Raw genomic sequence first — 25,080 nt, 5'->3', positions numbered from 1 at the left:
AGGTGGTTTTACATTTTGAGACGAATGGTTTTATATAATAGACTGTAATTACAAATTAACCATTGTTGATATTTAGAGCGAATGTAAATGATATTCAACACTTGCTTGTAATTATTAAACGTATTTATCTTTCGGAACTATTACCATTACACACGCATTAAACATAGGGAATATACTGACCAATAACGAAATACCGCATTTACTATGTTTGGCAATATAACAAATCATTTATATTAACTATTGAAAATATGTTGATATTTCAGATTGTAGTATGGATTTGAAATGATGAGTCTGGGCAAATCGTTAACAACTAAGGTATATCTTTTAAATGTATTGCTTTTAACGTTTCAATAAACATTTACAAATTTCACATTAAAACATTTTATCTCTGTCTGATGTACAAAAGAATCTATAACAATATTTAAATAATTCTTTCGGCAGTAAACACTGTATAAAACAATAAATAACGATGTAATTATTGGAAAACATCGAACAAAAAGAAATAGTCATTAGTTACAACATAAATGAACGACTTGAACAAATAATGCCAATGAAGTATTATACGTGTATAAAGCGTATGGGTCGATACAAGCACGTGTATTGTACAATCAATCACTAGCTGTGGATTGATCCATAGCTTATATCTAGAAACTACTCTTCGCTGAGCAGGACCTCTTTATGTCGGCCAAAGCCATTTACAAGAAAAGAATGAGACATTTAATGAAATAACCTCTTACAGACAGTTTTGTCCAGATAAAATAAGTCATTTATATGTGCATTACTTTGCCAATAAATAAAATGAAGGACACTTGACTCTCGTAAGAGTTCAGACATTCTTGTGTGTTTGTTTTTTTTATTGTTTACGATTAGACGTTAAAATGCTTGTGTACATACAAGACGTCTGTATCGCAATTACATTTTGTAAACTAGTGAGACAATATGGTGCTGAACGTTTAACATCAACAAACAACTTCAATGTACACATGCACAATGATGTGTGGGGAATAACTGCAATTTGATATGCATGTCATGAAAGTGAGATCGATAAAACATTTTTAAACAGGTGATTTTATTATTATCGGAAATAAATATGTACTTTGTCCGCCACACCATTTATTTTGCAATAAGCACTGATAATGTTCTAAATAAACACAAGCCTGAATATTTGTATTTTGTAGAGAAGGGTGTCAAACCTAAGGTCACTCACCTACAAAAAGAAGAAAACGAGCTGTTCTGAGCAGCTCTTGTTATGCTTCGTAACTATTTTAGAAGTCAGGCAAGGTTACCATAACAAATGGTCATAACAGGTTACATGACCGTTTGGCAACATACATGGCTTCTTTATTCTCCAATGGTTGCATCAAAGCCATGTAAGCAATATAGGGAAACCTTCCTCGCCTTATGGTGGTCATATTTTACTCAAAATCGTCCTTTTTCTATTTAAAAAAACAGTAACTGAGTGGCAAAACAATTGAAATTCAAAACTAAGTCATCACTTTGTACGCAGCATAATCAACTAGAAATGGCGCGGCAGAGGCCGACGCGTATCCCCACGCCGCATGTTTGACCCAAGGGCGCCCCAGGGTTGATCATGGGGCCATGCATAGTTGAGATTGACTGTATTGTCATAAGAGAAGTTCAGTATCAATTAGAAGTGAATGGGTGTAAAAATAAAGAAGTTATAGTAAAAGGCAATTTTGGGAGGGTGTGGCCTATGTGGGCGGGGTGCCCCAGGGTTGGTAATGGGGCCATGCATAGTTGAGATTGACCGTATTGTCATAAGAGAGGTTCAGTATCAATTTGAAGTGAATCAGTGTATTAATGAAGAAATTATAGTAAAAGGCAATTTTGGGCGGGTGTGGTCTATGTGGGCGTGGCGCCCCAGGGTTGGCAACGGGGCCATGCATAGTTGAGTTTGACCGTTTTGTCATAAGAGAGGTTCAGTATCAATTTGAAGTGAATCAGTGTAGAAATGAAGAAGTTAATGTAAAATAACCTTAATTTTTTTTATAGTAAATGGATTTTTTTGGTGGGTGTGGCCTATGTGGGCGGGCGCCCCAGGGTTGGGATTGGGGCCATGCATAGTTGAGATTGACCCTAATGTCATAACAAAAGTTCAGTATCAATTTGAAGTGAATCCGTGTAGAAATGAAAAAATTATAGTAAATGGAAATTTTTGGTGGGTGTGGCCTATGTGGGCGGGGCGCCCCAGGGTTGGGAATGGGGCCATGCATGGTTGAGATTGACCGTATTGTCATAGGTGAGGTCCAGTATCAATTTGAAGTGAATCGGTGTAGAAATAAAGAAGTAAATGTAAAATAACCTAAAAAAATGAGTGATAATTTCTGACGCGGCCCCACCCCAACCCCTATAACTTTTGACCCAGGGGTCAGATCAAAATTCCAAATAGTGCACCGTCGCACATATGCTCATAGCTACCATGTGTGTAAATTTCAAGGTTCTAGTGCTTTTAGTGTAGGAGGAGATAGTGGCCAGGACGGACGGACGGACAGACGGACGGACAGACGGACGGACGGACGGACGGACGGCGGAGATCACCACAATATCCCCACCTTTTTTTCAAAAAGCGTGGGGATAATTAATGCATAACACCCATCGTTCCTTATATGACTCAAAGGAAAAGGCCTAGTATTTGGAAAAAATGCATATATGGTGCGCTTATTTAACATGAAACCGTCGGAGACGGGTGATGCTCCCCAAAGGTGTTTTTTGTCACAATATTGCACTATATATTCAGATAAAAGGAAACGTCTTGAGGGCACAGTAGCTGGGGAGACAAAAAAAATATTGAAAATTTCAAAGGGCCATAACTCTGTGAAAAATCATCCGACCAGAACCCGTTGATAATATGCACATCTCCTCTTGGTAGTGAAGCTTCCCATAAAGTTGCATTGAATTCCGGTCATTAGTTGCTAAGAAATAGCCCGGACAAAAAGTGTGCACGGACGGACGGACAGACACACACACGCAAGGACAGACAAAGCGGCGACTGTATGCTCCCCCCAAAATAAATTTTGGGGGAGCATAATAAATGCAATTGGAGCATTGTTCTTTGGATGGAACGAAATATGTACGTAACCGTTCATGGGCAAGTCTAATAGGCTTCGTTGACTTTTTCCCATCTCATCTTAAGCCATTGACATTAACAGTCGAGGTACAAAGACATCACACCTCATATAAACATTGTTATGTACTGGCGACCGGCTTCATAGTGAGTGATTGATATGCACATCAAGATTTCTTCAAGAATTAATCTGACCCCAACAGGCGGCAAACATCATTCGTCACATCGGTTGTATTGATGTGCATGTGGTCTGATAGAGTACCATCATTGATGAACATGTAATTCTTCGTCGTTTCTTGTTGGACAAGAAACGGCTGCGTTAACTCCAGCACTTTTAATTAATCACAGCGTTGCCTTGCATTTCATCGGACACAATGGTTCCTGTTACAGTTTGTGTCGACCTTATTCGGGATCAAGTTCCGTAAGGTACAGGTCCTTGTCCGCGCCATTGGCAACGAATTCAATCTCGAACGTCTCCTCATGCGAATAATGGCGCACGATGTTGTCATCCATGCGCACAAGTATTCTATAACGAGAAGAGAAAGAAACCATTTATATGCATTTTCGTCGAAAACGAAATCGTATGTACTGGGAACTATAGCTCATTAACCCCCAAACAGAATATCGTAATATTGAACGAGTTCAAATAAATTATTTATTAAATACTGCAAAATGTTATGAGGACGTACGTTTAGCAAATTGTAACGAAGTATAATACAATTAGCATGTAAGTGTGCGTGTTATATTGACAGACTGACAGACTAAGGTGTATTCAGAATGCCTCCTCTACTTCAGACTGACAGACTAAGGTGTATTCAGAATGCCTCCTTTACTTCAGACTGACAGACTAAGGTGTATTCAGAATGCCACCTCTACTTCAGACTGACAGACTAAGGTGTATTCAGAATGCCACCTCTACTTCAGACTGACAGACTAAGGTGTATTCAGAATGCCACCTCTACTTCAGACTGACAGACTAAGGTGTATTCAGAATGCCACCTCTACTTCAGACTGACAGACTAAGGTGTATTCAGAATGCCTCCTCTACGTCAGTACATGTTTATAAAGAGAGTTAGGTTAAAGAATCAGTGTGTTATAAGAATTAAAGTTCCAATTTATTTCGACTTAAAAAAACATATTCCACTGATAAAACCACACAATGTTTGTCCCACGAAAATTAGTATCAGAACGCAAGTCAGATAAGTAATCTAAGTGGGATCATACAAATATTCAGTAAAATGAAGTTTTAAACATACCAAACGTATTACCCAATAAAATATTATCTTGATCATTTGAGTATAGTATTGACGTGAAAAGATTGTGTTTACGTATCGAGTACATTAATGCGCATTAATTAGTAAAAATAAATTATATGTGATGTTACCTTTTCTTAGATCGTTTGTAAGAGTTCTTTATTGATGTGATTGGTATATGATACTTTTCCTCGATCTGAAATAACACAAGACATACATACATTGTATACTTTCAGAGTCATAAGATGAACTCTAAAACTTTAACCTTCGGTTACAACAATATATTTGGATTCAAACATACGCATTGAATGGTAAAAATTTCAAAGGAATCAACGTATGTCGCTCGCAGTTATCTATTAAATTGATGAAGTCGACGAGTATCATTCGTTTAGAATAAGTTGAACGAAATATTAAGACAATCATCAACGGTTTTATCATAGATAATTGATTAGGCTACAGTTTTCTTACCGCTTGTAGCAATCCAAGAAGAGTGGGAGATCTTATCATGACCGCAGTAAACACATCCTCGTGTTTCTCGCGAACGTACACAAGAACTGAAATCATTTAAACATAACATTAACACTATCCCTAGTTTAATTTCATATATTTATGACCATCACTAAAATACATGTTATCGAGCCCTCAGTTCGCAAAACGAAAACGAACAATGTTTACGCGTGAGAGTGGAAATCGGCTAAAAATGCTTGCCGAAGCCACATACGTAATATTGCAAACTTATTTTATTTGACTGAATTGACTCACACCACCATATTCAAGTAGCCGACGGTAGACTGTGCTGAATCAAATGCATACATTTAGCCGCTCTCTGTGAAATCATGGCTTAATCAATTTTGAACAAAGTGATCAGAGACAACGCTTTCCGTTTTTAAGAAATTAAGTCTATTAAAGGAAGTCTGTTAATATGGAAATCCAATGTAAAAGGTTAGTGTCGTCCCCGATAAGCATGTGCGAACTGTTCATGCCGATCTGGGATGACACTTCAAGCAATTGCATTAAGCACATTTTCCTCCTGATTTTATCATTTGGTTCATTGTGTTAAATATAAGTGACTCACTGTGTGAAAAAGGTTGCGGTGGGGAAGTGAAGGAATCGATTCGGGGTCGCTTGGCGGGGCATGCGCCGTCTTCTGCGCTGTCGTAGTGATCCCCGCTGCTCGTGATGCTACTAATAAAACTTTGCAAATGAGAGAAAACATATAGGCTAATACTATACAATCATTGATATTTGTCATCATGAAATATCGTTTTTTAATACTTTTTCGTGGACACGTAAATAAAATCATAAATTTCTGATTTCCGAAAAAAAAAGAGAAGAATTTGGGTCAGTCATTTTCCGATGTATTTGTGTTAAATTCATGGATTGGTCAACCCACGCAATAACGATAATTAATGTACCACGAATAATATGGGCCATGCTCTATTAAAAGGGAGCTAAATGCATGTGCGTAGTGTCGTCTCAGATAAGCCTGAGCAGTCCGCACATGCTAATCAGGGACGACTCTTTCCGCTTTTATGATATTTATCGCTTCAAGAACGATTCTTCGTAGCAAAATCAAGCTTAGGCGGAAAGTGTCGTCCCTGATTAGCTTGTGCGGACTGCACAGGCTAATCTGGGGCGACACTTTACGCACATGCATTAAACCCCCTTTTTCACAGAGCACGGTTCAATATTGACTTTAGATTACTTCGTATGTATTTTGTATAAAATAACGAAGCATGGAGTCTATGTTGAAAAGAATGTGTCTATAATTGTATTATACTGTATTGTCTAGCAAAAAACGTTCAAGCACCACATGAGTTGTTTGTGTACGTGTAACACTATTGACATAAGTGAGTGATTGCGTTAAAAAATGAAGGATTAATTAAATTACTTTTACCAAATCAGTAAATCAGATTTAATTTTAACAATGCGTTGTTTTACTTATGCCGCTATTTTATCGTATAATGGTTTTGTGCTATCGTTATGAAAATGCACGACATTTAAATTAAGGTTATGTTTTATCAACGTGGCATCGACTGTATATCGCATATTTACATGTTAAAAGAGTTAAAAAAACTGATACTGGTTGAATAAATACATAGTGTACAAACCTTGAGCTGCATTCTTCATCTAGAACGACATTACTTAATGGACTGCACTGAAAACAAAGGACCCAATCATCTGTAAGTTGATAGAAAATTGAGAATTGCTCTAGGAAAATGATGCTTAATTCATTTGCATTAAGTGTGTCCAATATTTACATGTGCAGTACGCTTATCGGTGGCGACATTTCCCGCTTCAGTGATATTTCTCGTTTAGTGGAGGTTTCTTTTAAGCAAAACTCACGGCGGACTGCACAGGACTCCTCTTAACGCACATATTCCATTCTCCCAAACAGAGGCTGATATTTACACAACTACATGCGCATCATTAAGACTGTAAACTATGGAAATGAACGATCACGTTGTTTACGAAAATGTGATAAAACCACTAATATCTAGATCAAACAACTGTAGGTTACGATAATGAAACTGCCTTTGTATTCGACATGTGTATGAGCCGTGCTCTGTGAAAAAAATGGGTTTAATGCATGTGCAAAAAGTGTCCTCCCAGACAAGCCTGTGCAGTCCACACAGGCTAATAAGATACGACACTTTCCGCTTCAACTTAAAGTCTCTCACAAGAGGCTTTTTTAATACGAAAAATAGTTACTTTAAAAGGCATACGCTGAGATAAGAATGTACGTTCAAGAAACATTAAATGTCGTATATATTTGTTTATATCTGCAATTAATAATTCATAGACCAAATAAACATTGACTGATATATACATTTGCTTGGTACAAATAAAATTAAACTCGAGTAAAAGAATGCACTTATACCCGCATATTTTCCTCTGTTTCGAATGAGGGTGAAAACAATATTGGTTTCGTATGAAGGTCCGCCATCACGTAGAACTCGGACCGATCGTTCGGCTCGTGATATATATCTTCCTTCCGTTTGCGGGCAGCTAAATGATGACAGTATAAATAACATTAAAGCCTCGCTTTGGGAAAAAAACACGTGGTGTTATTCATTGCGAAAAGTGTCGTCTCAGATTAGTAAGTGCATTTTGCACAGGCTAATAAGGAATGACCGTTTCCGCCTAATCTGGTTTTTTGTTTAGAAAAGACTTCCTTGAAACGACAAAACCCATAAGAGCGGAAAGTGACGTCCCTTATTAGCAAGTGCGGACTGCACAGGGTAATCTGGGACGACACTTGACGCACAAGAAATAGACCTCGTTTTCACAGACTAAGGCTCATTAACATTCTTAAAATAAGACACACTCGAACACAATGTTAATATCGTATACATAAATAAATGAGCGAAATTTATATACAAACTGTACATTGTTTAATTGACTGCAGAGATAGCATGTTAGTATGTCATCCAACCACTATAGGTAATGTGTCGAACCAACGAAATAATGCGGCAAACGAAAGCCTCCATATGCATGGGTACATTAAAGTTGATGACACATTTTACCTTTTTAGCTCATAACTGTCGAAATTATGTTTTAGTTGTACACGGTAATAAATCTCCATCTGTGTTTTTGTCGCTTCTACGATAAACTCACCTTTGGTAACAGAGGTGATCTCCGGTTTTGCTTTACACTGTTTTCTCTTCTCTTCATCTCGAATCTTGCGTTCAGCACCCTTAAATAAGTGTATACATTCACAGTTAAGTTCAATTCCCTTCGGTTAAATATAGTAAAATAATATGCAAATATTGTTGTACATCCTTTCAACATGTTTGGTCATAAATGAAGTAAACATTTCTGTGTCCCCATTCACAAATGTTAAGTTATCTAAGAGACATATTATGGAATAAATCATTTTTGCATCCGGAAAGAAACGCTTTTAGCTTTTAGAATATTTCTAAACACAAGAAGGTTGAAAAGCAATGCCTGAATCCATGAACGAGTTGATGGATGAGTTTTTCTATGTTTGAGGAGCTTATGACATTCATTACATTATACGTGGAGCTCATTTTTTTCCTTACAATGTTTAAGGAGCTCATCACATTCCTTACAATGTTTAAGGTGAATATGACATCCATTACAATATTTAAGGTGCTTATGACATCCATTACAATGTTTAAGGTGCTTATGACATCCATTACAATATTTAAGGTGCTTATGATATTCATTACAATGTTTAAGGAGCTCATCACATTCATTTCATTATTTAAGGTGCTTATGAAATTCATTAAATGTTTAAGAAGCTCATCACATTCATTTCAATGTTTAAGGTGCTTATGATAGTCATTTGATTGTGTTAGGTGCTTAATACATTCATTACAATGTTTAAGGTGCTAATGACATTCATTAAAATGTTTAAGGAGCTTATGGCATTCGTTACAATGTTTAATTTGCTTATGACATTCATCACAATGTTTAAGGTGCTAATGACATTCATTAAAATGTTTAAAGAGCTTATGGCATTCATTACAATGTTTACCTGCTTATGACATTCATTACAATGTTTAAGGTGCTAATGACATTCCTTACAATGTTTAAGGTGCTTATGCCATCCATTACAATATTTAATGTGCTTATAACATCCATTACAATGTTTAAGGTGCTTATGACATTCATTTCAATATTTAAGGTGCTTATGACATCCATTTCAATATTTAAGGTGCTAATGACATTCATTACAATGTTTAAAGAGCTCATCACATTCATTACAATGTTTAAGGTGCTTATGACATTTGTTTCAATGTTTAAGGTGCTTATGACATTCATTACAATGTTTAAGGTACTTATTACATTTATTACAATGTTTAAGGTGCTTTTGACATTCATTACAATGTTTAAGGTGCTTATGACATTCATTACAACGTTTAAGGTGCTTATGACATTGATAACAATGTTTAAGTAGCTCATCACATTAATACAATATTTGAAAAGCACATTATACCCCTTACCTTATCACAAAACACTTTTATTTGGCAGTAGCCCCTACTGACTGGAGTTGCGTCTGTCAATGAGGCTGAGGAGGAGTCGAACGTATCAATCTGCAAGTGCAGGGGCAGGCCCTGAAATCCAGTTCAAAAGGTGTTTTGAGAAAACATGGCACACTTTTTATGATATTGCCTGTAAATATTTTTAATGAGAATGCATTTCAACATTTTAATATGGTGTATTCCTAGCATATTGCGAATTTTAAATATTGTGCGTACAGGGTTTAGTGCATTGCGTGCTAAAGTTGTGTTTTCAATGGTGTGTATAGTGTGCGTTTTCGGTAGATCATACGGGTTCGTAAAAAATGGCAGATCGGTTGATTGATTGATTTTCAAAAACAGTACCTTGTTTCGTAACTTTGGGAGAGTCATTAATATATGATACGTAAATAAAACATATTGTAAAATAAGAAATTTAAAATAGCAATAATAATTACCTTGACACCTTTTTGATTACTGAAGTCTGTGCTAAGACAGTGGATCGCTACATTAACCTGAATAGATATAAGAAAACATAATAAAGTTAACCCTTTACTACTTAGATACGTAATTTTACGCATTTGTAGTCCCTTATATACCTTTCTTACTAGATCCAAGTTTTAAAGGCTTCATTTCTTTCCAACCCTTGGATACTGATGAGCATCAAACAGCATAAACCCTGAACAGACTGCGAGTTACTCGCAGGCTGTTCTGGTTTTATGCTGCTTGCACATAGCCATTGTCACTTTGCATCTGAGAGGAAAAGGTTTAACTAAAATACGACAGCAACAATTCAATAGCGTGTCCTCATAAACATATACAGACTGAATGGATCTACATATGAGTATGCACATAAGCAGTAAGTGGCGAGGACATTGCACAGAACAGGTACAGTATGAACGTAATGTCAATAACTTCCAAAAAATGTTTTTCTTGTTCGCTACACACCTTCACGGGAGAATCTCGTGGGTTCCACTTGACTGCGACACCGTTGTATGAGATTTCCTCTGTTGCGCTCGGACTTATCATCACGCTGTTCTTTGTATCTAAAATATAATTATGAATATAAGCCTCGATCTGGTAAAAAGGAGCTTAATGCATAAGCACAAAGTATCACCCTAGATCAGGGACGACACTTACCGCCTAGACTGGATTTTTGAGAGACTTCGTGTCAACGAGACAAATATATAACATCGGAAACTGTTGTCCATGCGTACTGCACAGGCTAAGCTAGGACAACCCTATACGCATATGCATTAGGCCCGTTTCCGCAGAGCGCGTCTTATATTATAAACAAAACAACGACATGGCTGTGCATGGTTAACGCGGCAATTTTCAACAAACATGGTTCAGAACAATAGGCAAAATATGAGATATCTAAACGGTGCAGCTGATATAATGATATTAATGTGCAGTTGTGTGGCGTTTTATAATTCTCTATTAATAATGACAATACATGTAGATCCAAGATGGTTTGTTTGGTTAAAAAAGTGGTTCACAATTAACAAATGTTAAGATAACATGGTCACATGTACACTTACCAACGTCAATGACGCGCTGTTTAAAGCTGTTCTGTCGACTGTGCCAGAATTCCCAGGCTTTATGCTCGTCTCCAAGGTGCTTGTCCTCCCGGAACACGACCATAACAACCGACTAAAAGCATTCACGTAAAGGTTAAATTAAAACAACTTCACAGCAATTTTCAAGTGAAAATACTTCCGCTTGAAAGTCCGCTAGTCTTTTATTTAAGTCAAATGCTGGACACAAATATTAAATACAGAATTAAGCACACATACGGCGTTCGCTTTGACGCCGTAAGCGTATCTAGTTAAGCAATGTTTTTTCTCAGGAACGCATACAAATATTGCCCGTCACTTTTATGTGACACTCCGAAAATTTAAATCAACACAAGACTTTTCTGTAATAGCAGACATTGCAGTCCAGTAGTGATTACATTTTTTATATCACTTTAATATCTTTAAGTCACATAAATACTCAATATCAACGAATATTTTGCACAATAATTCAAAAAAATAAGAAAACACATAAAAGATCAGTGTTCCTTTAAGCAATAGCCACAGTTTCAACGCTAGATGTGGTCATGAGAACTACGTCGTGCTTCCGACTCAGCCCAATGCCAATCTTGCGTTCCGACTCTGCCCAATGCCAATCTTGCGTTCCGACTCTGCCCAATGCCAATCTTGCGTTCCGACTCTGCCCAATGCCAATCTTGCGTTCCGACTCTGCCCAATGCCAATCTTGCGTTCCGACTCTGCCCAATGCCAATCTTGCCTTCCGACTCTGCCCAATGCCAATCTTGCGTTCGCTCGTAAATGTTTGGATGTCGTCGCGGGAAAATTCACATGGAATATATTGTCGCACACAAAAATAAAAACGTGCATTTTGTACCTCGTTAAATCTATGTTACAAGACCACATAAGGCATTGAATAGTTGGCTATTGCTATAAGGAAATGCTGGATACAAACAATTTTTTTATACTTTAACTTTTTTTTCGACATATTGTGCAAAATATTCGTTGATGTTGAGTGTTTATAGGCTTTTAAAGTTGAACTAGTCATTCTGTAGATGAGCTGTTTTGAATGGATATTGACGTTATATAATGATACAGATAGAAAGTATATCTGTTTGGGACTGAAGAGTGACATTTGCACTGAAACCCAGATACAACACATCATACAATTACTAAGCTTTAATCACTATTGGAACTGTCATGGCAAAGAATTTATGGTTTAAAACATTTAATATACACGAGAATGGTATTAAGGGGATGTAGCTCTTTTTACAAACTAAAGCGGAAGAATATAAACTATATCATGTACTCTTCTAAGACGCTACGAGGCACTGTGGTTTTGATCTTGAAAACAGGGCGATACGAGATATTTGGTCGATTGCTTTCTGTTTAAGTCTATGAAGTATTGCATAGGGTGAGCGCAATAAATAAGTATAGAATGTGACATTGTAGATGGTCAAACTGTCGAGAGTGTGATTGTCTAAGCGTTGATGTAATAGTGTGTCAACAGGACGATACGAAGAATGACACAATGGCCGGCGACACAGTTTTTACACAAATCGCTGTAGTGTTTAAACGTATTCAAAATTGACAAGAAAAACTTAATAACGTAAGTATATGTCCTTCCCAATCAATGTTATTTTGACCTTCTTAATAAAGTTGATTTTGTGAGAAACTTCGAGTTGTTATTAAAAACATAAATGTAGACTTTTGTATATGTGAACATGTCGTAATATTTGAAACAAAACATATCAAGTGAAAACAAACGATGAATTTGACAAATTACCTTAACTGATGAATTCTTAAGCGGCCGGTCACCATTATACTCCAACGTGAGTCCATAGTACTGGCCTGAAAGAAGCCATGGAATTTTTTATCAATAAGTTTTGCAGCTATGAAGTGTACTGTTACATGGCTTATGTCCTCACTGCTTTTAACATTATTATGTTTCTCCTGTTCCAAATCGTCATTGTTCTCTGTTCTTACTATGTTTAGAAATTTCATTGAATTAAAGGGGCCTTTTCACGTTTGGGTAAATTGGCAAAATTGAAAAATATTGTTTCAGATTCGCAATTTTTTGCTTTAGTTACGATATTTGTGAGAAAACAGTAATACTGAACATTTACCATGCTCTAAGATAGTCATTATATGCATCCTTTGACTATTAAACAAGGGACAAAATTGTCACAAAACCAGGTTTTCATTGTGAAAAAAAATCTGATAAAGGGAGACAACTCAAACTGAACTTTTGAAATGAACAAACAAAATTAACCCCCTTTGTAAGTTTGTTTGAAAATTAATCTATTTTTAGTCGTGGCAACCTTGACATTGGAGATATTGACGTGATTCTTTCATGCGACGCACCGTCCCATGATGGTGAACAAATGTGCCAAATGATTTTAAAATCTCACAATAAATGACATAGTTATGGCCCAGACAAGCTCATTTATGGCCATTTTTGACCTTTGAACTCAAAGTGTGACCTTGACCTTGGAGATATCGACGTAATTATTTCGCGCGACACACTGTCCAATGATGGTGAACAAATGTGCCAAATGATTTTAAAATCTGACAATGAACGACATAGTTATGGCCCGGACAAGCTTGTTCCGCCCGCCCGCCAGCCCGCCAGCCCGCCAGCCAGCCCGCCAGCCCGCCAGCCCGCCAGCCAGCCAGCCAGCCCGCCCGCATTCGCCAATCTAATAACCAGTTTTTTCCTTCGGAAAACCTGGTTAAAAACCCGAAAGTTAAAAAGCGTTGCAACGCGAAACGAATTAATAATTCGGAGAGTTCTGTTGTTGTCGTTATATTTTGTGAAACTACAAGGATTGCTTATATAAAGTATAAAATACATCCTGCGTTGTATTCGGAAGGATGGCCGTTATCAATATAAAGCATTTTATGACAAACTTCAAAACATGCCAAAATCTGTGAAAAGGCCCCTTTAAGTTCTGAAATTCCTTTTAACCTACTAACATATATACATAGTAATATTGATTGGGTTAACTACTTTAGTATACTGACACGTGACATTACTTTATTTATAATTAAATGCATTAAAGACGATATACGTATGTATAAGTCTTAATAAACTGTATGTTGTGTTCTTTTTTGTTCTTATATCCTGAAAAAGTTCGGTGTTTTAATGATATGTTTTAAAGTAGTTGACCGATCCAATATTAAAATTTATAAAAGTCATGCCAAGTTCAATGTGCAATTGCTGACATTTTTATGGTGAAATGTTGACTACTTGACATTGAGAAACATTATATTGGAGATATAAAAGATCAATGTGTGTAAAAAAAACTGGCTTTGATAGCGTCTTAATCCGTCACTTTCTCTTTAATAATTCAAACTCATTTGAAAAAGTGCTATTTGTTACCACAATGAACTTATATTTAGTAAACAGCAGTCATTTTTATACGCGAGACATGTTTATAAGATCGTACTGTATTGTGTTTCGATACAGATATGTGTATTCTGCTGAATGTTTTTTATTTAAAATTTGAATGACCAGCAGTTATTTCATGTCATTAATGCGATGTTGCAATGTAGTTAAATATTATTAAATCTGTCCATAATGATGGTCTCAAGATTGCGCATGCGCAGAATGATACACAGATAATCGCCTTACCTTATATAGACAATTAAGTGGTCGTATAGACAAAAAAAGGAAATTAATGTAGAACAAATGCCGAATCAATACTACCAATCGTCAGTATTATTATTGTGTATTGTACAAACTATTACCGGAATATGTGCTTTGAAATCGACCATGAACTATATAAATTTATTTACACTAAGTTACCTTTGTTGACATAAGTGATGCGGTCATGTTCGATTTTCTGAGTTGCGGAGATTGGGCACTCAAGAAAGTACTTGTATCCTACAGGGTCCTTGTCTCTGGTGAAAAAAAGTAAAAATATAAGCCTCGTACAGAAAAAACTAGGTTTAATGTATGTGCACAAAGCATCATCACCAATTAGCCTGTGCAATCCGCACATGCTTATCAGGGACCCCGTTTTCCGCTTTAATGGAATGTTTCGTTGAAAGGGAGTAACTTCTCCTGGTTAGGCGAAAATGTTGTCCCATATAAATCTGTGTGGACTGCATACATGTAGGCTTATGTGTGACAACACTTAAAGCACATGAATTAAGCCAGGTTTGTATCAGAAGGAGGCTAATGCACTGCTAAGGACATATGAATGATACATATAGGTCGTGCTCTGAGAAAAAGGGATGTAATGCATGTGCAGTCTGCATAGGCTTATCAGGGACGACACTTTGCGCTTTCATGATTTTTTCTTATCAAAAATCCAGTTTAGGCGGAAAGTGTCGCCCCTGATTTACCTATGCGGACTTCACAGTCTAATCTGGGACGATACTTTACGCACATGCGTTAAACCTCCTTTTCACAGAGCGCAGCTCATATACATCATCGTGTTAGACATCGTGGGCCATTCATTACCCACCAATAATCGAAAACAACATAAGCTTCTCAACATCTTAAATAATTGTGCATAGTATAGTTCACTTGACTTGGGCATTCTGATAATAAACATATATTTTTCAAACGTCAAATTTAACCTATGCAAAGTCATTTACATTTACGCCTTTCGCTTGTTTTCCCATTCATATGTATATGATTACAACAAGTATGTACAATATGGTGTACTATAAGCGTTCATCGCCTAAACAATTGACTTTATAGAGTAAACCTCACTCATATTTACGTATTATATTATATAAATATGTTTTCCTCATTCCGTTGATTACATGCCGAAGTCGCCTGTCTGCGAATGTCTGAAATGAGCCCGTCATACAATTAAGCCACGTCGTGCGCATGTGTACACGTACATTTTGTTGACGTTGCCCTTTGAATAGCGGTCCACCGGAAGTGTTTGCCACACCTGCTTCACGTACATTGGTGGAGCGGACTTCCGTCTTTTGTCGACTTTGCCACGTGTTTCCGTTTCACTTTCGCTTTCTGGATTCTGATGTAAAGGAACAACACTTGTACACTCACATGTATATTTCGAAATTGCCCGCAAACGATACAAGTATGTTTATAAATAAGATATGTTTACTATAGCGAAAAAAAGGACCGTGCTCTGTACAAATGGGGTTTAATGCATGTGCCTAAAGTGTCGTCCAACATAAGCCTGTGCAGTCCGCACAGGCTATTTATGGACTGCACAGGCTATTTATGGACGATACTTTTCGCCTAAACTGGATTTTTGCTAAGAAGAGACTATTTTTAATAAAAAATACCATAAAAGCGGAATGCGTCGTCCCTGATTAGCCTGTGCGGATGCAAATGCATTAAATCCCATTTTCATAGAGCACGGTCCATATAAATTTCAGTGATTTCAATATATATATTTTGAAGCTCTTGAAGGCTGGCAGTTTGTTGTTCAGCAAAGTATATTTTTGTCCTTTTATAATCTTATCAATACTGTTTGGAATGAAAAACAGTCACAAAATTACTTTTAACAAGAGATACCTAAACAATTTTAACAAATAGACGCAGCACTACAGTATCTTTAAATTAGTAATTGCTTCTCATTTATTAATCAGTCTAATCGCAATGACCCCAACCCCCATCCAACTAATCAACAAAACAACACTCTAAAGGGACCTTTTCAAGTTTTGGTAAATTGACAACATTAAAAAAAATCATATTCGCAAATTTTCGTTGTAGTTTTAATTTGTGTGAGGAAACAGTTATACTGAACATTTATCATGCTTTAAAATATCCATAATATGCATGTTATTACGATTTAAAAACCTGAAAATCAAAAAGCGTTTCAACGCGAAACGATTGAATAATTTGGAGAGTTCTGTTGTTGTCGATACATTTTGGGACACTACGAGGATTGCCTTTATAAAATGTAAAATACATCACTCGTGGTAAGTGGTATGAGCACGGAAGGCCGAGTGGTCTAAGCGCTAGTCTTTTACTATAGGGGGTCAGTGGTTCGAGCCCAGATGATGGTTACTTTTTCTTTCTTTATTTTTTTTTACTGGATCATTTTAGATCCAATGTTTATATTTATCAATACAAAGCATTTAATTACAAACGTCAATGCATGCCAAAATTTGTGAATCGGTCCCTTTAAACGGCAATAATGGTTCACATTGAAGCGCATGCACCGGATCAAGATCGGTAAGTGGAGTTTCGTGTTTCATACATTTTGTTACTTGTATCAGTTCGTCAATCTATGCATAAAGATACACAATGCAACACGACGAGTAATAAAGTACGCTTCAGCTTCACGGTTTGGTTGTCATACTAAAAGCATTTTAACACACATTATTACTTCTTTAGCTGACTATACAGCCTTCATAGGGTAATATACACAATTGCAAAAATAATTGTTGTACAACATCCGTCTTCAAAATCTCCAACTTTTATCGCAACTTTAATGTTAAGAAATATACATGTTTAGCCTGCAAATAAAGAGTTTTCAAGCTGAAATATTTATTTACTGATCTGTTTGTGTCTGGAATTTTCAATATTATGTAAATTTTCATTTCCAAGTTACAATGTTAATATCAAACAATTAATGTGTTTCCCAATTTTAATGGATAAATGATAAAGTTCATGATTTCATCGGAAAAAGTAATGTTCCAGAAATGATGAGAAAATGCCCTGGACATAAGCTACATTCTAAAGTAGACAACACAATTGCTTTTTATATGTTAACTATGAGAACCTTTACATTCAAATAACAAAAAAATCAAATGAAAAAGGCAGTGTATTACATTCGAGCCTTGTTCTGAGAAAACTGGGCATAATGCATGTGCGTAAAGTGTCGTCCCAGATTAGCCTGTGCTGTCCGCACAGTCTAATCTGGGACGACACTTTCCGCTGTTATGAAATTTTTCGTTTAAATAAAGTCTCTTCTTAGCTAAAATCCAATTTGGGCGGTAAGTGTCGTCCCTGATTAGACTGTGCGGACTGCAAAGGCTAATCTGGGACGAAACTACACACATGCAGTAGTCCCAGTTTTGTCAGAACGCGACTCATTTAATAACCATAAATAGGGCAATTATTCATATTTTTTCACAATTATACTAAAAATTAATAGATATGGTATTGACAATCATAACCTTGCATTGAAAATGTGATGTTTTAACTAGGCTTACTTTCGACCCGGTAAGCAAGGGCATCCACATTTAAATGACACGTTGTTATGATAGTACATAAATATTGTTATTATAATGAAATGTATATTTACATTTTGCTAATGCTAGTACTTCAATTATCATGTAACGCTATACATACCACAACTTCTTTGAGCTGCTTAGGAGATGTGCACTGGTCACCGTACCCGCTGTCTGGTGACTTTTGATGGAATGTATCCGCTTGTGGCCCCGTGTATGGCGCATACGCACTCTGTTGACGCATCAACTGAATGTACTTCTCGATCATAGAATTTGAATACGCATTCTGTTGGCTGATCTCGCTTTGAGTACACAATGGCGGATACGCGTATTGCGCAGGCGCAGGGATGGGTACGTTACCGGATGCAACAGTTTGAACACTAGTTGTTGAGGGGTAATAATACAAAGGAGGCGGAATTCCCACAGGCGTGTTTCCATCCGTAACAACCGGCGTAAGGTAAGGGTTATTAGTAAATCCGTTTGGCAGAGAATGAGCCCTTGTAAGCGCGGAATGTTTTAAAAGATTAGCACTTCTGTCGGATTGTACCTTTAGGGCTGTTTGTGATCTTACATTTATTTGAGCACTTGAAGTCGATGCACTTTGCAATATGGGGTTAGTATAATTGGAATTCGAATATGACGTCATGTTTACAGCCATATGTTCGTATACATCTGAATTTGACACTTGGAGCCGTTCTGTTTTATTATCCTTGTACGAGTTAATTTCATAGTTGTTGGCAGAAGTGCTTGACATTTCCCTAACACTGCTATTACTAAGAGGCAAGTCACTTTCCGTTATTTCAAATCTGCTCGACGTTAGATTAGACACTGCTGTTTCCAGCTCGCTCTTTGCCTCAAAGTTCTCCGCTCGCTCGGTCATTCTTTTCTTCAGTTTCTCATTCAGTTTCTTAACCAAACTCTTCGAGATTTCCTGAGACTTTTCACAGTGGTGAACTTTATTTTCACGGTGACGGCGAACGCCTCCGGACGGTTTAACGTCAGAACCAGATATTGGCAAAGGAGAAGCCGTCATTGAAGAACCAGACACGAATTTTTGTCCCAAAGTTTCACTGTGCACATCACTTCTTATTTCTATCATCGATATTGTCTCTGACGTCATGATATCATTTGGTGATGACGTCATAAGATCTTGAATCGACGCATCGTCATCGACGTTATAAATCACGTTCTCCCCGACGTCAGGTGATATGTATGACGTTTCCACACAAACCTGTGTAAGAGAAAAATAGCCTGTTTGTCACATTTGCTTACATATAGATGAACAAATCCCGAACCTCTTGTAAATACCATTTTAGCACTGTGCACAACACGTCCTTTTAATAAATTGTCCTACCAGTGACCAAACTGGAAGACACATTTTATTAAAGCATTTAAATGAAATAGATCTGCCTTAATTAGGACGAATGTCTTATTTAATGCTCTCCACGAAAATACTACAGCCGTACTTAAATGTACTTGCAAGTTCAACATTCACTACACGGTGCTGACACACAGCAGTTTAGAGAAGGAAAATTAAGTTTAAAACTACACACGAAACGTCTCATTTAAATCAATCCGTAAACTATATCATGTAGATCTCTTAAATGTAATGGAATTGTAGTATAAAGCTCGTAACACAATATCGAATATTGGCGATAGGTTTATTGTTTTAACAGACAATTATAGTCCATTTAAGTAATCATCGGATATTAAATATACATACACATGAACAGTATACCTGCTATTTCTTAATTACAAATCAATCAGTTTAGCTTTTAGAAGAAATCAATCGACACTGTGCTTATACGGTTGACTTGCGTATAGACACATAAAGACAAAAAGATTTCATAAAAGTATTCGATTTTTAATTGTCCGATACTCAAACTTGCTTTTTATATATGCGCAAATAAATAAACGCAAGTTAAAAATTAGTATTTCAACTTCAAATTGTATGCATATTTTTTACAAGCACGCATACGTTTAAGAGCTCAAATATATTATTTATTTATTTTTTAAACGAAAATGTGTTAAAACATTTTCGCTATTTTAAAATTGAATTCTACCACGAATTGTCGATACCTTGCTACTTACATCCGAATTTAAAAACATCAATGCTACAACATAAAGCACACATACGTTTAAGAGCTCAAATATATTATTTATTTATTTTTTAAACGAAAATTTTCGCTATTTTAAAATTGAATTCTACCACGAATTGTCCATACCTCGCTACCTACACATCCGAATTTAAAAACATCGCTGCTACAACATAAATCGCTTAATAAAACCCGTTTAAGTTGATTTGGGCACTTAATATAAAAATGCCACACGTGTGATTATAGTAACTTGAGAAACGAGTTACTTACATCGACTAGCGTGTTGAGGCTGCCAAATAACTTTAGTGAGCAATTCACAGTGACATATTAAGGCAAAGAAGCAAATTGTTAACTGTTAAATGTTTTTTCCTCCCTGTCTACTCTCAAGCTTTTACAATGAGTAGAAGTATGTAACATCTCATCGCCAGATTCCTAGAGGCAAATAAAATTATCATAATGCACACTGTTACGCCTGGTTTGAAAACAAATACGAATAACCGTGATATAATATCTCACGGATATTCCATGAATATCCGTGATATATTTTGCACCCCATTGGTTTAAACTTATTTATAACGACATAGTATCATATTCACAAGTTACATGACATTGACATAGGATTGGGCTGAAAGGCGAACCTTATTGGAGCCCTCTCCCGATAAATAATATATTTACGCATGACATTATGTCATGACGTCGTAGTAAATTGACAATACAAGATGCAAAATGCAACTTAAAAGTCCAAAAAACATAATACAGAAAGCAACGTATATACAAGTCAACTAACATTGATGGAAAGAAACACAAGCAATTTTACAGGGGAAAAGAAATAGAAATTGACGGGGAGGGGGAAGGAAACATAAACAGAAAAAAAAGTATTGATTTCGAGGTTGTAAACGGTCATGTAGAAATTTGTGGAGAAGAAGGGTGGCAGAGAGAAGAAAATGAAAAATGGATGGCGGCTAGAATCTCTTGGTCGATTGTATGAAGCGCTGAACATGGTCAAATATGATACAATTTTCATCGGCAGAAAGCGAAGGATCACCAAATAGAAAAACATATAGTGATAGAGAACATATCTGCGATACACTATTTATAAGCTGAGCTCGTTCTACACTGAACGTAGCACAATGAAAGAAAAAGTGGTTGCATTGCAGTCTTCAATTTTGTCACAAGAATTGCAGTTAGGCGAGTCATTAATGTTTTTTCTAAAAAGATGGGCAGCAAGAGAACTACAATTGGTGCGAAGACGTGTATGTAAAATTTGAAGATTTCGCGGCCCATGGTAAAAATGTTTTGCACTACTGGAAGGTTCAGTGTTAGTATTCAACATATTTTTTAATGCGGCAAAAGATGGTGCATTTTGAATATGACTTGGCAAGGAATTGAAACTGGCGATGGTTGAGGGTAGAAATGTGTTCTTATAGAATGATGTTCGGAAGTTGACGTTTTGAATGTCACTTCTATTTCTTAAAGAGTACGGGACAGACTGACCTACTGTAAGCGGGACAAGGTTAGCAAGGTAATCAGGAACATGCGAATTTTTCATTTTGTAAAACATAATGAGTTTGTGTTTATTTGGCCTAGATTCTAAAGATTCCCAACCGATTTCTGATTGAAGTATTTCAATAGATACTAGTTTTTTTGTGCCAGTAGCAATTCGTGCTGCTTCGTGTTGAATTTCATTGAGCTCATATTTTTCGTCCTTTGTGCAATTGTCGAATAGGATGTCACCGTATTCGAGAATTGGACGAATAAACGAGATGTATATAGTTTCCAGGGATTGTCTATCAAGTTTGAATTTAAGTTTTCTCATTACGTTAATTCGTTTCCAACACTTTTCTTTTATATAATTTATATGGGTTGACCAATTTAAATTTTCTGCCAGAATTACACCTAAGTGTTTGTGAGAAGAAACTTCTTTAATTGGAGTGTTATTCATAATGCGTGTAGGGTGAGCATGGTCATGTGTGCTTCTAGATATAAGCAAAGATTCTGTTTTGTTCGGATTGAAATTTACAAGCCATTTAGACGCCCAGACGGATATTTTTTGTAGATCATCGTTCATAGTGTTTGCGGCAAGAGTTGGATTTTCAACAATGATTGAGAGTTAGGTATCATCAGCAAATAATCTAATGTTTGCACAAATGTCATTAACAATGTCATTGATGTAGATAAGGAATAACAAGGGACCTAGTATAGAGCCCTGGGGGACACCGGCAGGTACGACATTCCACTGAGAACAGGAACCTGGTAGGACAACTCGTTGTCTACGGTTGGAAAGATACGATTTAAACCAAGTAATCATAATGTTAGATATTCCAATTTCGTTTAATTTAAAAAATAGGCCGTCATGCCACACTCTATCAAAAGCTTGTGATATGTCGCAAAAGACTACTCTGACCTCCTTCCCCGAATCAACAGCTTTGGCAAACATATTATAAAGATACGTTAATTGGTTTGTTGTGGAATCGCAAGGTAAAAACCCCGATTGGTACGGCGTTAGGATATTGTAGTCATGCAAGTAATTGAACGTATGCTCGAAAACTATTTTTTCGAAGGCTTTTCCAATTGTATTTAGTAATGATATTGGACGGTAGTTATTTACAAGACTCGGGTCGCCGGATTTAAAAATTGGGCAAACATTTGCGTCTTTCCAAATTGACGGAAAGGATCCCGTGCGAAGGGAATAGTTGAAGAGCGTACACAAAGGACCAGACAATTCTAAGGACAATTCAAGGAGCATTCGGTTATTTAGTCTATCAGGACCAGAAGCTTTTCCTAGAGGCAATCCCTTAAGAACTAGTTCTACTTCATATGGTTCAAGAACAAGTTGACTGAGGCTTGAATTGGTTCTATTTGTGACTGTCGGTAATGTTGGTATTTGGCAGTGGTCAATATTTGACTGGGATGTAAAAAAATTGTTTAAAATATTTGCTTTGTCGAATGCATCATCAATTATTTTGTTGCCATATTGGATTGGTGGTATTTCGGAGTTTCCCGAGGATTTAATAAAAAAATTCAATGTGGCCCACCAATTTTTGGAACTTTTGCTGCTTGATTTTAATGTTTCGGTAAGTTTGTTAAAATAATTTCCTTTCGAGCATTTTATAAATTCTGTCGTTTTGTTTCTAATTGTTCTAAATGTTTGCCACACAAATGGTGTATTAATATTTGTTGCTTTACGATAAGCGCGTTTTCTTTTCCGAATATAACGCCGTATATTATTGTCTAGCCAGGGTGGGTCATTATTACGAATGAGGACATCTCTGTTAGGTATACATTGTCTGGATAATTTAATTATGTTGTCACTTATGTTTTTTGCATAGATGTCAATATTTTCGTTTTGTAATGAGTCCCAATCAAAATTGGAAATATCATGACGCAGTTTAGAAAAATCGCCCTTGTCAAAGAGCCAGACGTGTCTTGAGTAAGTATGTTGTCGATTTTTATGAAGTTTTAATAGAGCATAAATAGGACAATGATATCTTGTTGTTTGACTTAGAAATGGGTCAGCAACACCACTAGAAAGAATGATGTTTGGGTTTGATGTTAATATTAGATCAATTAAGCTTGCCGAAGATTCTGTAAAGTGCGTGTTTTCAGAAATTACTTGTGTAAGTGAGAACTGATCACATATGGACTTAAGCTTAGATGCTGATGTGACATTGGCGTTCAGGTTAAAATCGCCAGTTATAATAATGTCTTGGATACCAGTATCGAAAGCTAGATGTATTGAGTCTGTGAGAGCGGAATGTTGTTGGGGTGTGGTATTTGGGGGTCTGTAAAAGGCTCCAAACAGCAGAGGCCGGTTCGAGATAGTAATTTCAATCCAAATACATTCAACACCAATTATTTCTAAGTCATCTCGCCGCGTATGAAAAAGGTTTTCTTTAAAATAAACCGCTACACCCCCATGTCTATCCTGACGATCTTTGCGTTCGGGAACTTTGAAAGAGTTCATCAGAAGTTCTGTACTCGGAATATCACCATTAATCCACGTTTCGGTGAAGGCAAGAATGTCGAAATCGTTCAATTCAGTATAAAGGATATCCAGCTTGGGAAGTAGGCTCTGAACAATTTATTAAGATTTTAGGACGCGTTATTTCAAGATAACGGAATGTGTATTTCATAAGCGGACAACTGTTACGTAGTATCAAAAAGGACACCAAGTATTAGTACAAAGAGGGTTGCTTATGCAATACTTGTTCAGTGAGAAAGACACAAAGTATAAGTACAAAAATGCTAGCTTATGGCTTATACAATACTTGTTCAATAGGAAGAATACAAAGTATTAGTACAAAGAGGGTTGCTTATACAATACTTGTTCAGTGAGACAGGCACAGAGTACAAGTACAATAATGCTAGCTTATGGCTTATACAATACTTGTTCAATAGGAAGAATACAAAGTATTAGTACAAAGAGGGTTGCTTATACAATACTTGTTCAGTGAGACAGGCACAGAGTATAAGTACAAAAATGCTAGCTTATGGCTTATACAATACTTGTTCAATTGGAAGGACACAAAGTATAAGTACAAAAAGGATTGAAGATATAATACATGTTTAGTAAGAAATTAATGTTTTTAATTTAAGAAGATATGGTAAAAAATTTGGACACGGCTGTTAATTTCGTTGTAAGAGAGCCAATTAATACTTGTTCAATAACTAGGACACAAAGTATATTAAATATAAAAATGTTGGCATGTGCAATACTTAAACAGGAAGGACACAAAGTATTAGTACAAAGAGGGTTGCTTATACAATACTTGTTCAGTGAGAAAGACACACAGTATAAGTACATAAATGCTAGCTTATGGCTTATACAATACTTGTTCAACAGGAAGGACACAAAGTATTAGTACACAAATGATTGCTGATATAATACGTGTTTAGTGAGAAGGACACAAAGTATTAGTTCAAAAAAACTAGCTTATGCAATACGGGTAATATATTTATCGC

The 25,080-nt window shown here is 36.4% G+C and overlaps 1 protein-coding gene across 3 annotated transcripts in view; it reads right to left on the bottom strand.

The window, feature by feature from the left end:
• Positions 1-318: 318 nt before the first annotated feature.
• Positions 319-25,080, bottom strand: part of LOC127868873 (protein grainyhead-like) — a 47,614-nt gene continuing 22,852 nt past the window's right edge. For 2 of the 3 annotated variants that reach the window (XM_052411012.1, XM_052411010.1), the window contains exons 4-18: positions 18,144-19,253; positions 15,713-15,849; positions 14,664-14,758; positions 12,642-12,706; positions 10,865-10,976; positions 10,272-10,369; positions 9,782-9,838; positions 9,309-9,419; positions 7,957-8,035; positions 7,220-7,347; positions 6,450-6,496; positions 5,414-5,523; positions 4,807-4,892; positions 4,470-4,534; positions 319-3,611 (exon numbers count right to left, since the gene is read on the bottom strand). In XM_052411012.1, the coding sequence (XP_052266972.1) occupies positions 3,488-3,611; positions 4,470-4,534; positions 4,807-4,892; positions 5,414-5,523; positions 6,450-6,496; positions 7,220-7,347; positions 7,957-8,035; positions 9,309-9,419; positions 9,782-9,838; positions 10,272-10,369; positions 10,865-10,976; positions 12,642-12,706; positions 14,664-14,758; positions 15,713-15,849; positions 18,144-19,253 (2,424 nt within the window). In that variant the 3' untranslated portion in view covers positions 319-3,487. The remainder of the gene's footprint in view (positions 3,612-4,469; positions 4,535-4,806; positions 4,893-5,413; positions 5,524-6,449; positions 6,497-7,219; positions 7,348-7,956; positions 8,036-9,308; positions 9,420-9,781; positions 9,839-10,271; positions 10,370-10,864; positions 10,977-12,641; positions 12,707-14,663; positions 14,759-15,712; positions 15,850-18,143; positions 19,254-25,080) is intronic. The other variant, XM_052411011.1, reaches the window with a different exon arrangement.

The sequence above is a fragment of the Dreissena polymorpha genome, chromosome 2 (genome assembly GCF_020536995.1).
Source record: "Dreissena polymorpha isolate Duluth1 chromosome 2, UMN_Dpol_1.0, whole genome shotgun sequence".
NCBI lineage: Eukaryota > Metazoa > Mollusca > Bivalvia > Myida > Dreissenidae > Dreissena > Dreissena polymorpha.
Note: the sequence above shows the minus strand (reverse complement) of the source record. Positions and strands in the feature narration are given on the sequence as shown.